Source organism: Nothobranchius furzeri, chromosome 13, assembly GCF_043380555.1.
Source record: "Nothobranchius furzeri strain GRZ-AD chromosome 13, NfurGRZ-RIMD1, whole genome shotgun sequence".
Lineage (NCBI taxonomy): Eukaryota > Metazoa > Chordata > Actinopteri > Cyprinodontiformes > Nothobranchiidae > Nothobranchius > Nothobranchius furzeri.
The window spans coordinates 58444557-58461009 of record NC_091753.1 but is presented as its reverse complement, the minus strand read 5'-3'; the positions used below and the strand labels follow the sequence as shown (position 1 = coordinate 58461009).

The following is a 16453-nucleotide window of genomic DNA, read 5'->3' as shown; positions in this document are numbered from 1 at the left end:
TTCCGGAAACATGTTAGCTCTGGGCTCGTTATTGGTAGTTTACCAGGAACACACACACGCTGTATTCAGTTGGGATTTACCTCTTTGTAATTTCAGATCCACCTGACCCTTCTGGCCCACATAAAGGCTTCAGGTACACCTTAAAACTATGACCTCATCTACAGAATCCTCCCCGAGGACAATTAAAACAAAACCAGTACTACCCAGGAACTGATTCAAAGTTTAAAAAATAAAGTTTTAAAACTGGAACAAAAGTAATCAAACAGCAGCTAAGTGACACGGTCATTGTGCGGTTGTTGTGACTGGTCAAGTCTTTGCATCTGCAGGAGTGACTGTAATGATGTGAATGCAGGTATGGAAACCAGTCTAGGGTGTAGAGTAGTTGCATTTCACTCATTTTACTCACGTCACAAAAATAAACAATAATGAACACGAGTCGGCTTCTAGACCTGCAGAAAGAGACGCACCTCACCGATGTGGCCGGCGAGCACTCCGCTGTTTCTGCGGTCGGTAGATCTTTTAGAACTGCAGTTCAAAGGTCACTCATAGGGTGAATATATATGAAGCCAGGTAGCAGTTTCTCTTTAGGATTGAGAGGAGATGCAGGAAGATAATAAACAGGCAGGACAGAAAAACAGTCAAATAAAAACAAGTTAGTTTTTGTACCTGCTGGTTGCAACAAACAGACACCATTGAAGGTAATCAGAAGTGAGGAACAGAAAATGAAATAATTATTTTAATGTTTAGAGCAGCAGGAACTCCGAGAGGCTGCAGGCGCATCAGTGAGTTAGCGGCTGCTGCGCAGGGGGAGGGGGGAGGGGGGAGAGGGCTGAAGCAGAAACTACCGTTGTTAAAAGAAATGTGTTTAACTTTGAAAATGTGGGCGCAATTTTAACTGTCAAAAACTCCAGCGACCCCCACCCCCACAGACGTGGGTCACCTGAGACCTTTTTACTTCCCCAGGTTGTCTCCCTCCAGACGTTGGAGGAGACGTAGACCCAGAACTCCCAGGAAGGTTTCTAATTCCTCTCTGAGGATGAGGAAGTCTGAGTTTCTTTGTCAGACCTGGTGCCCTCATGCCCCTGCCCTGGATAACCTGAAGAACACGGAGGCATAGAAGAACGAGACCAAAACTAGTGAGATGTTCAAGCTTGAGTGTTGGCATCACTAATAGCATTTAAAATGGCACGGCCTCTGAGTTATCGAGGCTTCAAGGCTTTTATTCATTAGAGAACAAATATTTCATCACAAACACTGTCAAATGTCAATGTTCACCACACAGGTTCAGAAACACAGTCACGTTTGAAAAAGGCAAAAACTATCAGTTTATTTTGTTTGATGAGAAAATAAAAGTTAGAGTCAAGGCAAAACTTCTGATTCAGACAAAAGTGAGGAGTTTGGTTCTTCTGGAAGCAGGCAAGGTGGCAGCAAACCAAAGGTGTTCCAGGTCTGCTCCTCCCATCCAGAACCCAGACCTCACTGGTTCTTTCTGCAGCCGTCTGATTGGCTGAGAGAAACATCACCAGGTGATTCTTATATCAGGTGATTGATTACAGTGAAGCAAATCCAGATAGTTCAAAGCATAACTAAAGAATAATCCATCGGATTAGAAACAAAAACATCCACCTGATGACCAACAGAAACCTACAGTGATGAGAAAACGTCACGCTCTGCTTTAAGGGAAGTAAAAAACTGGGCTGTTTTATGGCTCTGAGGAAACCTCGACTCACGTTGGAGGAAAGCCAACTTCCTTTTACAAACAGCTAAATGAAGATCTGACCCAGAGCAGCAGCGCTGGGCCAGGACTTTCAGGCTGGGAACGTCATGGAGCTGCCTTCGTGGAAGAAGGTGAAGTGGTGGAAGTACGTCTTCATCCCTGTCCTCCTGCTGCTGCCCTGGATCTACAGGTAGGTTCAGATTAACAGAACGTGGTCAGCATGCTCGAGCTTTCAAAAGTCCCGTCTAGTTGGATTATTAAAAAGGTTGTTTATCAAATGGAGATGATTTATGATTAATGCATGCTTCTGCTCTGATTTTCATCAAAAATAAAACCTTAGACCCATGCTGGTGTGTTAGAAGGTTAGAACAGGTTACTTGTGAGTGTTTCATAATTATACAGTAAATTTAAATAAATAGTTTTTTAATTATTCCTGAAATGAGGTGGAAGTTTATTTAAACGAGGCCTATTGCTGGATCCATGGACGTAATTTTTTTTTTGGGGGGGGGGGACATCCCCCCCCCCCCCACACACACACACACTTTTTCCAAAGTCAAGTTTTGACCCCTGCACTTTTTACCATCCAGAAGCAATATTACTTTATATTAAATTGACACTGGCTGAGCTCTAGGACCAAGCGGAAAACAACTGTTTGTGTTGAAGCCTGTTTCCCATTAGAGCATACTGTAAAGATACCCCCCCCCCCCTCCCGTGTCCCCCCCACTTCTAAAGTGAAAATTACGTCCATGGCTGGATCGATGGCTGCGCCACCGCTCCGGTCCTTTTTGCTGCCCTCCACACTTTGAAATCAAGATGTCTTCCTTGTAGGATATTTGTAGTTGCACCTGTTGGTAGAGAAAAACGCCCTGGCACATGTAGACATCCAGGTGCTTCACGTGGTACGCCCGGAATGCCGAGGCGGGAAACCAGGAAAATAATTGACATCTTTTATTTTTGTGTCTGATTTCGAACACGCAGCACAAGGTGAGTGAAAAGGACCAAAACCACAAGCAGAACAATAACGTAGTGATGTGTCCGTCGCGAACGAGCCGGCTCTTTGAGGTGAACGACGGGAGCCGGCTCGTCATTGGGAGCCGTGCCCCCCCCCTGCCTTGGTGAAAGCTGCAGGCGATTGGTCAACATGTGTAACTGCGTGTCCAGACTGTCCACACACAGAGCAGTAGGGGCGGGGAAGAGGGAGGATCAGACTCAGACACACAGCAGAGCACATGCGGGCGGAGGGAGACGAGAGGAGAGGAGGAGGAAAAAGGCGAGAGGGAGGAGAGTGCAACGAAGACGGTGAGAAAATGAGCGCCAGCAGTCGGAAAGTGGAGATTTCTTAAAGTGTTCAGTTATTAAATCCACAGATATGATAAATATTTGATATATTGCATTTTTTTTACATTAGTAAATCATTTTAGTTTTGCATCATTTTGGTGATAAGTGTACTCTACCCAACAGACAATCTGAGGAGCCACTTGGGAGCCGGAAGAGCCGGCTCTCTAAAAAGAGCCGGAATTCCCATCACTAAAGGGGTTTCCACATCTACATCGTTGTGCCGCCACCTATAAACTCCCACCCCTTTTCCACGGATCAGAACTCCTCCAGCCTGATCGTTTTGTTTTCATCTCGAAATCAAACACTTGACATGATACTGATGAACCAAACCAGTCTCTTGATCTTCCTGCCTCCTGTCAACCATTCCTTTATGCTCCCGTTTGAGCTGCTTTATGTCCAGACACCTCTTCAAATCCACACTCAAACTGTTCCAAAGCTCCACCTCACACAGAAACACAGAATCTCCTCCTTGGTACGCCACTTACGGATTTTAAGTGGACTACAACCGCTTAAACGATATGCACCTTCTCTGTCAGTGAACACGTTTTGAATTGGTCCCGGTGGCTAATTATTTTCAGCTCTATGTGCCGTCTGATTTTCCATAAGATCTGTAAACTTTAATATTCCATGTTGTGAAAGTAGGGAATGTGTGTGATCCTTATAACCCACTTTATGAATGATCCCAACCAGCTTTTTCTGAAGAATAACCAGTGAGGTTATTATCCCAAATCTCTGCACAGTAAATGAGGTAAAATTAGTAAAGAATGTGGAGTGATGGGCGATCTAAAGCCTGGTAAGATTTATTTAAAGGTGTGGAACACTGAAACCCATTTTTATTGATTATTTCTGATGCTAACGGGTCACTGAGTGTTTCCTGCAGGCTGAACATGAAAATAGGTGTAGGAGACCACACCTATCTCCTAACTTTTGATAGAAAACAGACAGATTAGAAAATCCTGACAGATATACGTCACACTGTCACTAACATTCATGGACTCACCCATCTGGACTCACGACGGGGAAGGCTGTTGTTGGTTTGGCGTCCAGGAAACAGCAGAGAACGTCTCTGCTAGTAGAAGCTAACTGTTAGCATTAGCGGTGGGTTAGAGTGTAACCCCGGGTTTCCACCAGAGCCGTCGGCAGCACGTTACTGCAGCAGCACGTCTTGCTCGCGTAAACTGCTGCTTGGCCCTTCCCACGAGACGCGAAGCAGCAGGGGAGCAGCTGTCACCGACCGAGCACGAAGTCACACGAGTGACTTCGTCAGTAAACACAACAACAAGCAGGAGAAAACTACAACATGGTTTGTGTTTTATGTTCTGTCCGTTTTATAATCGCCAATACGAACCTGAAAAACAAAGGAGACCGCTAGCTAGCTGATAACTTCTCACGGGGACGCACAGTTAGTAACCTTTTTTTAAAAGTAAAGCAACCGGAAGGCAGTACGTTCTTTATTCTGAAAATCTCGGGAGCTTCGCTCCGTTTCCGCATCCAATTTCCTGTCTTTCCTTCCCCAAAAATGTCGAACTTGACCCGTTTCAGAGGCGTCGCGCGTAGAAAATAGAACCGGCGCGTAAAGGCCGCGACATGCTGCTCCTGAGACGCGGCCGACTCGCGCTGCTGACGGCTGCCGGCGGCTCCAGTGGAAAAGGTTCTGTTGACCACAGCGGTTCCTATCAGCAGCTATGACGTGCTGCTGACGGCTCCCGTGGAAAGCCGGGGTAACCCTGTGTTAGCTAAACAGGATAAGATTTAGATTTCATCAAATGAAAGTGCTTCTGTCCTAAATAAACAAATTAATGAATGAAAAAGTTTTATTTTCAGGTTTTGTATTTATTACAAATGTTATAAACATTTTGATCTTCTTTTGGTGGCTTTTACCATTTCTGTGAGTTTGTTTGGGTGGTTTTAGTTTGAGCGATGCATTCAGAATTCAAATCGCCCTCTCCAGTTTTACACATTCACGCATTTATGCACGTTTTTGTTTTTGTTTCAATTCTTCAGGTTTTATTGGAACGTGTCGCCTCTGAAACTGCCTCCTCACAAAGGCGCCACTCGGGTGCCAGAGCTGCCAGGGCGAGCCAAGCATCCTGCAGGAAGTACAGGTCTGCTACTTCAAACCTTTTATCAGCCTGTGGAAATGCTGCTGAGAACCAGGGCGTGGTCGCTGCGAGGGGTTGAAAATCACATTTGATGGATTTAGCTTATTTCCTGCAGTTCTGCGAGGAGAACCAGCATCTCTTGTGAGGGTCAGAGGCACAAAAACCCTGCTGATATCTGCTTATCTGGAGCACCAGACCAATAAAAAGAAGGTAAGATCAACTGCAGAATAACTTGCATTCCAAATGTTGTCCCGTTTTTCTGTTTCGAATCAAAATCTAAGCAGAACAACAAGAAAACACAGACCGGTAGAGAACACAAGGTTGTCTCCATCTTTTGATGCAACAATTAGGTTTTTTTAAACATTTATTTTTGGAAAACAAGTTGTCAGGATTTGTCATAAATCTGCAGCACAAACATAAGAATGTGTTTGCCTTGCACCAGGTGCGTGTGATTTCTATAGCGCTGCGGAGCGAGAAGGCGGCGTTTCGCTGCCATCTTCTCTGTCGGGGGAAGCTGCTCATCTCCGATGGCGCCATCGACTTCCATAAAGATCACTTTGGCTTTCCCTATGGGACGGCTGACATCATGTGTCCCCTTCCTCCAGGCTGTGAGACGCCAACTAATATCAGTCTCACCTCAGCTGGATCCAAACCTGAAGGTACTGAAGCGCTCCAGATGTTCCGGAAGCTGCTTTCTTTTCCTCCATAAGTAGAAAAAAGTCAGCTGTCGGACATTTCTGCAGGAATCTCATCAGGTTGTTGATCTTCTGTGATGCAAACAGCGGAAGTCAGGAGCGGCTGAATACAATCTGAATTCCTTATCAGAGCAGAGGTTTACAGTAAAACTGGCTTTGGTCAAAACATCAGTCATTCACCCATTCACACACTGGTGGTGATGAGCTACATTGTAGCCACAGCTGCAGCTTTGTGATTGGCCATTTTCAACCAACCGCAAATTTTATTTATGCTTTATGCTTGCTTAGTATGAGGATTGCTGTATAGTCACTGACACTAGTCAGTGACTTGATGCAACCTGCTGGGTTCCTTATATAGGAAACCTTATTTCTGATTGGGTTAATGAACTGACCTGAATTGGAATGTTTATGTGAAGCGCCTTGAGACGACTCTTGTCGTGATTTGGCGCTTTATAAATAAACTTGAATTGAATTGAATGGTTCTTGACGATTCTCCTCTCCACATCCGTAAATGCCAGCAGGGCCGGCTTTGCCAACAGGCGACACAGGCGGCCGCCTGGGGCGCCATCTGATGGATAGGGCACAAAATAAAAAAATAAAAAAAAGTTTATTAAATTTATGTTTGTAATATGAAATGCACTCTCTACATACTCAAAATTCCCCTCTGAAATGACATGAAATTAAAACATCAATATTTAAATTCTAATGATCTGGCTGCATGACGAGCTCCCGCTTGGGCCACCGCTCCGATGCATTTGACCGTTAAGGGTGCCGTAGATCACGTGCGTGGGTAGCGCTGTAGGACATCCTGTTGTCGTCGCGTTTAAACTTTTGGTATTTTACGATGAAAAGAACACCTAAGACATCGGGATCAGCATTCCCAAAGCGAAGGAAGGAGGAAGAATAAAAACGGGCCCAAAGCAGAGGTATGTAGACTATAAATTTGTTTATGATATTATGAATGAAATGTGCGTTAAATGGAAGAACATCAAGATGCGATTGACTTTTTGCATAACAGCAGGTTTGATTTCACACAAGTGTGATTTGGCGTGTGTGTGTGTGTGTGTGTGTGTGTGTGTGTGTGTGTGTGTGTGTGTGTGTGTGTGTGTGTGTGTGTGTGTGTGTGTGTGTGTGTGTGTGTGTGTGTGTGTGTGTGTGTGTGTGTGTGTGTGTGTGTGTGTGTGTGTGTGTGTGTGTGTGTGTGTGTGTGTGTGTGTGTGTGTGTGTGTGTGTGTGTGTGTGTGTGTGTGTGTGTGTGTGTGTGTGTGTGTGTGTGTGTGTGTGTGTGTGTGTGTGTGTGTGTGTGTGTGTGTGTGTGTGTGTGTGTGTGTGTGTGTGTGTGTGTGTGTGTGTGTGTGTGTGTGTGTGTGTGTGTGTGTGTGTGTGTGTGTGTGTGTGTGTGTGTGTGTGTGTGTGTGTGTGTGTGTGTGTGTGTGTGTGTGTGTGTGTGTGTGTGTGTGTGTGTGTGTGTGTGTGTGTGTGTGTGTGTGTGTGTGTGTGTGTGTGTGTGTGTGTGTGTGTGTGTGTGTGTGTGTGTGTGTGTGTGTGTGTGTGTGTGTGTGTGTGTGTGTGTGTGTGTGTGTGTGTTGTGTGTGTTCTCACAGAGGAAGAACCCAACACCAGCAGACTCAGTGCTCCAATCCAACAGTCTGAAGAGACATCATCAGCTTCAACAGATGTGTGTGAACATGTAGGAGCTGCTGGCCCCATGGATCCTGCTGACTGGCCACAGCAGTTGAACAAATTGGGAAGTAGAACTTTCTTTATGATGACACTGATATTTGAGTTTTGCTTTTGATTGCACAGTTTAATGCTGCTTTTGATTTTGCATCCCCCCCCCCCCCCCCCAATGACATTTGCACAACATTTTGAGTTGTTGGTTATTGTAACATTCTCACTCAGGTTACTTATCTTTCAAGCTTACATTTAATCTTCAGGCTGTTGACTTTAAAGAGTTGCTGTGGGCCGGCTCTAGGTAATTTGGTGCCCAAGGCGAGACTGCCCATTTGCCCCCGCCCCCCCGTGCCCGCACGCCTCTCACCCAAACCCAAATCCACCCACCCACCACACATTGGAAAAAGCAACTCCACAGTTACTCCTTGGTTACTATTTTTTATTTTAAATATTCCCACAGCAACTCTTTAACGTCAACAGCCTGAAGAATAAATGTAAGCACGAAAGATAAGTAACTTGAGAATATTACAATAATCAACAACTCAAAATGTTGGGCAAATGTCATGGGGGGGGGGGGGGGGGAATGCAAAATCAAAAGCAGCATTAAACTGTAAAATCAAAAGCAAAACTCAAATATCAGTGTCATCATAAAGAAAGTTCTACTTCCCATTTTGTTCAACTGCTGTGGCCAGTCAGCAGGATCCATGGGGCCAGCAGCTCCTACATGTTCACACACACCTGTTGAAGCTGATGATGATGTCTATTCAGGCTGTTGGATTGGAGCACCGAGTCTGCTGGTGTTGGGTTCTTCTTCTGTGAGAAAATAAACACACGCACACACGCACACACACACACACACACACACACACACACACACACACACACACACACACACACCTTAACCCTCTGATGCATGAATTAAGAACAGCGCCACTTTCACCTTCAGTATTCCTCAGCCATGTGCAGTGATGCTTTTCATTATTTTTAATGTTACTGGACTTTTTATTTTATTGATCTTTTTTTAATCTGTTCTATGAAAACATGAATAAAATGATCAAAAACAGGTGGAAGTGAGCGCATCCATGGGGAATGGTTGAAAAAACGTTTGTCTCACTCTCAGGTGCTCTTCAGCATCAAATAAATTGTAGGATGAGGAAGAAGAACCGGTGATCTGAGGCACTCTGAGGTTTTCATTTATTAAACAATGAAACACCGACGCGTTGCCGGCGGCAGCGGGGGAGTCCCCGCCACAGCCACGGCGGTGCCGCCCGCCCGATGTGTCGGACAAAGTTGAAATTTTGCTCCACCCACACCTAACGTTCTTCTGATATGCAAATATTATATTCATATTGTATGCGCACTTAAAACTTGAATCGAAGTTCATAAAAAGGCTGCAATCATGCTCGAAAAAAACGGTACAAAATAAATCTTACATTCTTCATCTTCACAGTGAGACTCAACAGGTGTAGAAGACAGTCCCGCCCCCGTGGTGTCAACAGGTGCCTGTGTGGCTGCAGATATTGTCTCACTGCATCTGGACACGACGATTCAAAAGTAAAATTAATTGGTTAAAGTTGTGAGATACTGTATTGTGTATGTAAACAGCTAGCGAGGGTCCGTCCGTGGACCGTGCGTGGCAGGAGAGGCAGTTAGCTACAATGCTAACGCAAAAAGTTCCTTTGCCAAATGTATAAAGTCTACATACCTCTGCTTTGGGCCCGTTTTTATTCTTCCTCCTTCCTTCGCTTTGGGAATGCTGATCCCGATGGCTTAGGTGTTCTTTTCATCGTAAAATACCAAAAGTTTAAATGCGACGACAACAGGATGTCCTACAGCGCTACCCACGCACGTGATCTACGGCACCCTTAACGGTCAAATGCATCGGAGCGGTGGCCCAAGCGGGAGCTCGTCATGCAGCCAGATCATTAGAATTTAAATGTTGATGTTTTAATTTCATGTCATTTCAGAGGGGCATTTTGAGTATGTAGAGAGTGCATTTCATATTACAAACACAAATTTAATTTTGCGCCCTATCCATCAGATGGCGCCCCAGGCGGCCGCCTGTGTCGCCTGTTGGCAAAGCCGGCCCTGATGCAAAGGGTTCTACAATTAAGATGTCAGCTCAATTCCAGATAACTGGTAAATAAAACTTTTATTCTAAACGACTTTTTTAAAACGCATCAATCATGTTCTTGTGTGAAACGTGGATCCAGGGAGAGTTTGTGCCATTTTCTGAACTTATTCCTCCAAACTGCTCTTCTTTGAATACCCGTCAGACTTCGGGGAGGGGTGGAGGGTTGGCTACAGACTCTACAGGAACTGTTGTCACAAACTACCTCAGCCTGGTACCTTCTGACGAGGCTGAAGATAGCTTCAGATTCCAGCTTCCCATTTGGGAAACGGCTAAAGGACCATTACACCCAATTTTTCTCCACTCTGACCATCTTAAATCTGCTCTAGCTCAAAAACAACAACAGCCACACTGTTCAAACCTGTTCTAGATTATTATAAAATAAAAGCAGATGGCATACAACCTTGTTTGGGATTTGTGAAACCTTTCCCTGATTTGTGAAACTTAAAAAGCCTTAAAAAATCGGTCTGCGCATGCCCCATAGTAGCACATGTCAACGAGCATGGATAGTCCGACTATCTTGAAAGTAGGCCTCCAAAACAATTCCTCCGCTCCTCCATTGTTCTAACGGCGTAGTCTTTTTCTCCCGGGCCGGCTCTCAGACAGGAACTCCGTCATATTACCGTAATGTATCGTACACCTCTGAAAGGCGCGGAGTGTCACCTTTCTGAAACCAGGACTGAGGCAGTGGGAAAGAATGAGCATGGTAAGGTGGATGAGAGGTAAGACAATCTGAGTCACTGAAAGATATCTGCAAGAAAAAGATTTTTTGTATGTCTTTGGGAATGGAGAAATATATAATGCCTGAAAAATTCTTTTTTTTTTTTTGCAGCGAAAAAGCGGAACTTCTCATGAAACTGAAAACAAATGGAGAGACGTTCAATTATCTGAAGTTCTCTGGAATGTGGGAGAAAAAAAGTTTGAGGCTGAATATTTATGCTTGTTTTTAATTAAGACACGCAAACATTAAAGTAATTTTTGCATAGTTGTGGCTGTTGTGTAACTGTGCTGCATGTCACCGAAAAAGTACAATATGTGTTGAAGTTTCACAAATCAGGGAAAGGTTTCACAAATCCCAAACAAGGTTGTATGCAATCTGCTATTATTGTAGAATAATCTAGAACAGGTTTGAACCGTGTGGCTGTTGTAGTTTTTGAGCTAGAGCAGATTAAAGATGATCAGAGTAGAGAAAAACTGGGTGTAATGGCCCTTTAGCCGTTTCCCGAATGGGAAGCTGGAATCGGAAGCTAACTTCAGCCTCGTAACCTTCTGTACTCCAACTCTTTGAGCTTCGCTGCCTCCGACAGTGCTTTGTGCCCTCATCTACCGCCCTCCCAAAATGAACAATAACTTTACTAGAGAGTTCTCTGATTTTGTAGCCGGAGTGGCTCTTGAGTATGATATGTTTTTGATTGTTGGTGATGTTAATATTCATTTATGTTGTGAGGCCAAATCCTTGGTTAAGGAGTTTTTAAAGATCATTGACTCATTTAACCTAGTTCAGTGGGTCACTGGTCCAACTCGTGAAAAAGGTCATACGCTGGATTTAGTTGTCGCCAGTGGCGGTTCTACATGGAATTACTCCCCGGGCGAGGCCCCCTTTGAGCCCCCCCCCAAACACACACACACACACACACACACACACACACACCACCCCACCTGCACGAACACACGCATGTTTTCTACAAACAGGCATGTTTTATTAGAACGACTATTGAACATTCAAGTTGCACATATTTACATTAATTACGATGAAGTTGTCAGAATGTAAAGCAATATACATCATATACTGTATCAAAATATATAGAATCAAAAATACGAAAACAAACAATAACTAAATATTAAGAATATATGAACATAATATATAATAAATATTCTAAATAGCAAAAATATTTCACACATAACAAACTAAAGATAATCACTACAGCACTGTACTTAGAACAGAAAACACAAACTAAATTTAAAACCACAAACTCGTTTTGTTTTTCCTTTTTTTTATTCGGCCATTTCACACAATTCAGAAAAACCTGAAAGAATGATAGGCCTGTGTTTATGATATTATGAATGAAATGTGCGTTAAATGGAAGAACATCAAGATGCGATTGACTTTTTGCATAACAGCAGGTTTGATTTCACGTGTGTGTGTGTGTGTGTGTGTGTGTGTGTGTGTGTGTGTGTGTGTGTGTGTGTGTGTGTGTGTGTGTGTGTGTGTGTGTGTGTGTGTGTGTGTGTGTGTGTGTGTGTGTGTGTGTGTGTGTGTGTGTGTGTGTGTGTGTGTGTGTGTGTGTGTGTGTGTGTGTGTGTGTGTGTGTGTGTGTGTGTGTGTGTGTGTGTGTGTGTGTGTGTGTGTGTGTGTGTGTGTGTGTGTGTGTGTGTGTGTGTGTGTGTGTGTGTGTGTGTGTGTGTGTGTCACATTTTGTATCACCACCCTTAAAGACATCTAAAATGATTTCTTATGTTTCTTTGTTTCCTTTAGAACTGGATCAACTTGGTCCTGGATTTCTGGAGATCCAGAACCAAAAGAGCGTTACGGACTCTTTTCGTTACAACTTCACCGTCTGTTTCTCTGCCATGTATAATTTCACCAACGTGCTGCAGGTATCATCACATTTCCTTTATCGAGCTAAACTAACACACATGTAAACACTCTGACCTTCCATGGGTTCAGGGTTGTGCTTTGTTTTACTGCACATTGTTTTGCATTTTTCTTTCATTCGGCCTGTTAGGTTTTGCAGAGTTTCCTCCTGCGAGCAGCACCACCAACAAACCCAGACTCGCTCCTTTATGGCATCTTGGTTCTTAACTGTTTAAGTGTTTTGAATTGAATTTCCTGTTTTGTATTTAATGTTTTGCAGCTGGTGCAGAGTCTGGAGATGCTTCAGCTACTGGGAGTGAACAGAGTTGTGTTGTACAAGACCAACTGCAGCGCTGATACCCAACGTGTTCTGGACTCCTACACAGAAAAAGGTTGAGTCCATCCAGAGTTGTTGCCCTCTTATGCTGCAGACTACCACATCAGAGTGTTGGTGAGGTAGTCTGCAGCAGCCAGGTGGACATCCACTCCAAAAGCTCCTGTGGGAGAGGCACCAGTAGACCAGGAAGATGATTGTGTCCTGCTCTTCACTTCCTTTGAACGTGGTTTAGAAAAATCCTCTCCATATTTTTCACCTGGCCAAAAGCGGTCGGGCTCCCTAGGGAGCGCCTTCTTGTGGACCAGAACAATAAAGGTGGTGCTGCATAGACACGGGTGATCTGCAACACCTGGTGCTCATGACGCGTCGGTCTCTGGCGCTTCCCAGCTAGACCGTCGCTTGCCAAAGCAAAATAGATTAGCTTTGCGTGTTGGTCTAGCAACGCTCCACTGCAACCTCCGCAGCCCGGGCCATTATTATGGCTGGCCAATCACAGCGCATTTATTTATAAAAACTGTACGGACTGCCATGTTAACTGACATCCAATCACAGCGCTCTGTTGGTGGGTGGGATGTTAGTGATAAAACAAAGATGGCGACGACCTGCTTGAAATGGCTTTGGCATCAACTTTGGACTGTTTAAACTTGGGTTTTTCTTTGAGTCGAGAGCAGATCGAGGTTCTAAAGTTTATTTAGAGTTTCTTTTTTATAGAAACTGAAACAAAAAGCACAGCAGACTAAAATGGTATAAATGGTAAAACTCTGTGCTCTTCTGTCATCAGGTTTAGTTGAGGTGATCCCTTGGTCTCTATCAAAGTATCTGAACGTATCTCGAAGAGCGTTCCCCAACAAAAGCCCTGGTGACCTCCACTACTTCGGTCAGATTGCTGCTCTCAATGACTTCCTGTACAGATACAGGTACCGGTCCAGATACGTGGCTCTGCACGATGTGGACGAGCTCATCCTGCCTCAGTCTGTCGACAGGTAGGCTTTTTGTCAGTTTGCAACTGTCACAGTTGGCTGAAAACTTCCCGAGAGTCACAGATTAGATCTTAGACACATCGTAACAGGACAGAGTGGTTTAAGGCGTCATGTCTTGCAATTTTCTTGACTTCTTAAATACATTTTCTTCAGATGGTTGGAGTTGTTGCCTCTGTTGGAGAAGACTCTTGGTGCTGACAAGTGTTACCAGTTTGAGAACCACTGGTTTCCTGTTGAGTTTGAGCTGCCGCCTCCAAAGAGCCAGACTCTTCCCCGACAGGACCAGTGGAAGAACATTTCAGGTGTGAACATCCTGACTCACCTGTACAGAGAGCCTCCACCTACCAAACCCACATTTAACAACTTCAAGATCATCGTCAACCCCCGAGCTGTGTCCAGGGTCACTGTCCACGGAGCGCTGAACTCCGTTAAAGGCTGCGTCTGGGTCGACAGGAACGTGGCTCACATGTACCACGTGAGGTAGGTGGTCTTTCAACTTTAACGCCATTTGTTGGTTGTTTTAAAACGAGCAACTGTTGTTGGTCTTTAAAGGTGTATGGAAAACTTAAAATCGCTCCACAATAGAGTAGACGCATTTATTTAAACACTTTACCTTCAATTTACCTTTGAGAACGGGTCAATGCAGACCTTCAATATACAGAAATATAATAATGATGATGATGATGGAGTAGAGCCACGCTGAAAGCGATGTTTCAAGAACTAAAGGAGCTGATCCACTGGATTATTAGACCGGATTGGTGGTCCAAAGGGGGACCACAGGGTTAGGGTTGGGCTCTCCTGAGCCTCCCTGGTAAAGTCTGTTCAGGGGATCTGGAGAGGAGGCTTGTTGTGGATTTGGAGCAGTTTAACCGTGTGCTTGAGGAACCGTGTGGGGAGTATTCTGGGAGTGTGGGGTACCAGGCCCCCTCATGTGGGCTCTTATTGACCGTTTGCGCCGACGTCACCTAATCACGTGGGTCCACCATGGTGGACGGCAAAAGCATGTAAACAGTGAGCAACACGAGTACTAAACAAAGGGAAAAGTAAGAGCCTGAAATAGTTTTTGCGATCAAAACAAAAATAAAACTCCTCCAGCATTCCTTCCACTAGTTCATGCCCAGTTCAGTTATCAGAAGAAGTAGCGCATCTAGCGGTATGCTAACTAGCTTACCAATGTTGGCTTACGTTTTCTCTGCAGCTGTTCACCGATGTAAACATGTTGCTGACTTTGCCTAAATTCACCCCTCTGGATTTATAACTTTATGTTGTAAACAGCGTTTCACTTTACACCAAAGCTGATTGTTAAAAAGTCCGGATCCCTACCAGCTTCTGTTGCTGGTACCGGGTTCAGCTGCTGCTCTCACACCGGAATGAGAAGATCTCTGAACGCCGACGCTCATACAAATAAATAAATAACGTCATTTTAACACACGTAATCATACATCGGAGCTATAATATTGTTAATAATTGTCTCGCTTTACACTAGAGTGGTGAAATACCCGTCCATCAGGATCATCAATAACTAGCATAAACACATCACATTTGTCCCTGTCCCTGTCTTCCTCGTGAAATAAATGAACGTTAATCTTACCCGCTAAAAACATGTTTGCTGCTAATCTGAGGCCTGCTAGTCCGCTTGATTGATCGCTGCAGTTCATCTCCGTCCTCAGTCTCCATCAGAGTTATTAAAAAGAAAAAACGAGTTGAGTTCACGTCCTTGTCTGTTAGTGCAGCCGACCACGCAGCAAGCTAAAACCATTTTAATGTTAAATCAACTCAATAAAAGCCATAAAAGGCTACAAACTGGCTTGTTTTGATTAGCTTCACTGGAGTTTCTACGGGTGTAAACTGTCTTTTTGCCATCCATCATGGCGAAGGGGGCGGTCTCATGATTGGCGTGACGTCACGTGCAAAGGGTCAATATGGCATTTCCACGTGGGTCAGCTCGGTCTGGTCTTGATTATTGCGTTTGTGTGTTATTTACATCGGCCTTGTTCGTGCGTTGGTCGTGCTGAGCCAACGGTTTTTTCGTCCCTGCAGTCCGTTTCATGCCGAGCCAATGCAACGGATCCACCTTTGGACTGATTGGTCGGCTGAAGTTATCTCACTCTGCCCCACCTACTAGTGAAAACCTCTGATTGGCGTGGGTAGAATCAGCCAGCGGTGGGGTAAACGCCTGACTACAGCATGGACTGACTGGTGTGAGCACTGAGTCGACGGCAGCACCACCGCTCAGTAACGGGGCAGGAAGCTGCGGGCTTCATGAGTCTCCAAAAGCAACGCCGCTTTTGTTTACTAACTTGTGGCGCCTAAGAGTGATCGATTATATTCAGAAAGGATCATGTTAGAGAATGTTTACACCTTTCTGGAACCAGCTGGTTTTGGTGCTTCATACTTCTTTATCGTATGGATGTCATAAAGGTTGCAGCTTAACCTTTTGAGAAGAAGCTGCTGAAAAGTTCTCACTGATTCTAACCTTTACATAGAAACACTTTGTGTGTGTCTCTGCAGATCCCGAGCAGTAGCCAACCTTAATCCAAAGACGCTGATTTATGATGGCAGGCTGTTGGACTACAGCACTCGTCTGACGTCCGCCGTCAACAGAAAGCTGAGAGAGAGTGGCCTTTTACCTGGAAATGGCACAAATTAAATTCAATGTGTGTTTCTAGTGTGTGTAGGTTCTTATTCATCCAGGGCTAGAGAATAAGATGACAGGACTTGTGTTGCTCCTTTCAACTAGAAGGCCTCTGTCGTTGAAAGTTTGAGACCAATAAGTGGTTCAGACCTTGATGTTCTGGTTGGAGAAGATGGAAACTGTTTATCTGACATGAAGCGCTTTCCTTTTTGACTCTGTTCAGGTTAGAGATGCTAATTAAAAAGCCTAATAAAGTTTAAAAAAACCTT

At 44.5% G+C, this 16453-nt stretch overlaps 1 protein-coding gene across 2 annotated transcripts; it reads left to right on the top strand.

Moving 5' to 3' along the window:
* The first annotated feature begins 1076 nt into the window (after positions 1–1076).
* On the top strand, positions 1077–16452 carry LOC107379845 (uncharacterized). Of its 2 annotated transcripts, none has more exons than XM_015950796.3 (9): positions 1077–1907; positions 5060–5160; positions 5273–5367; positions 5600–5816; positions 12134–12255; positions 12513–12624; positions 13351–13552; positions 13703–14029; positions 16061–16452. In XM_015950796.3, the coding sequence occupies exons 1-9, from the start codon at positions 1825–1827 to the stop codon at positions 16197–16199; spliced, it is 1398 nt and encodes a 465-aa protein (XP_015806282.1). In that variant the 5' UTR covers positions 1077–1824; the 3' UTR covers positions 16200–16452. The 2 variants fall into 2 exon arrangements, with proteins under 2 accessions (XP_015806282.1, XP_054598291.1); XM_054742316.2 differs by having other exon boundaries at positions 16036–16452.
* The last annotated feature ends 1 nt before the right edge of the window (position 16453 follows it).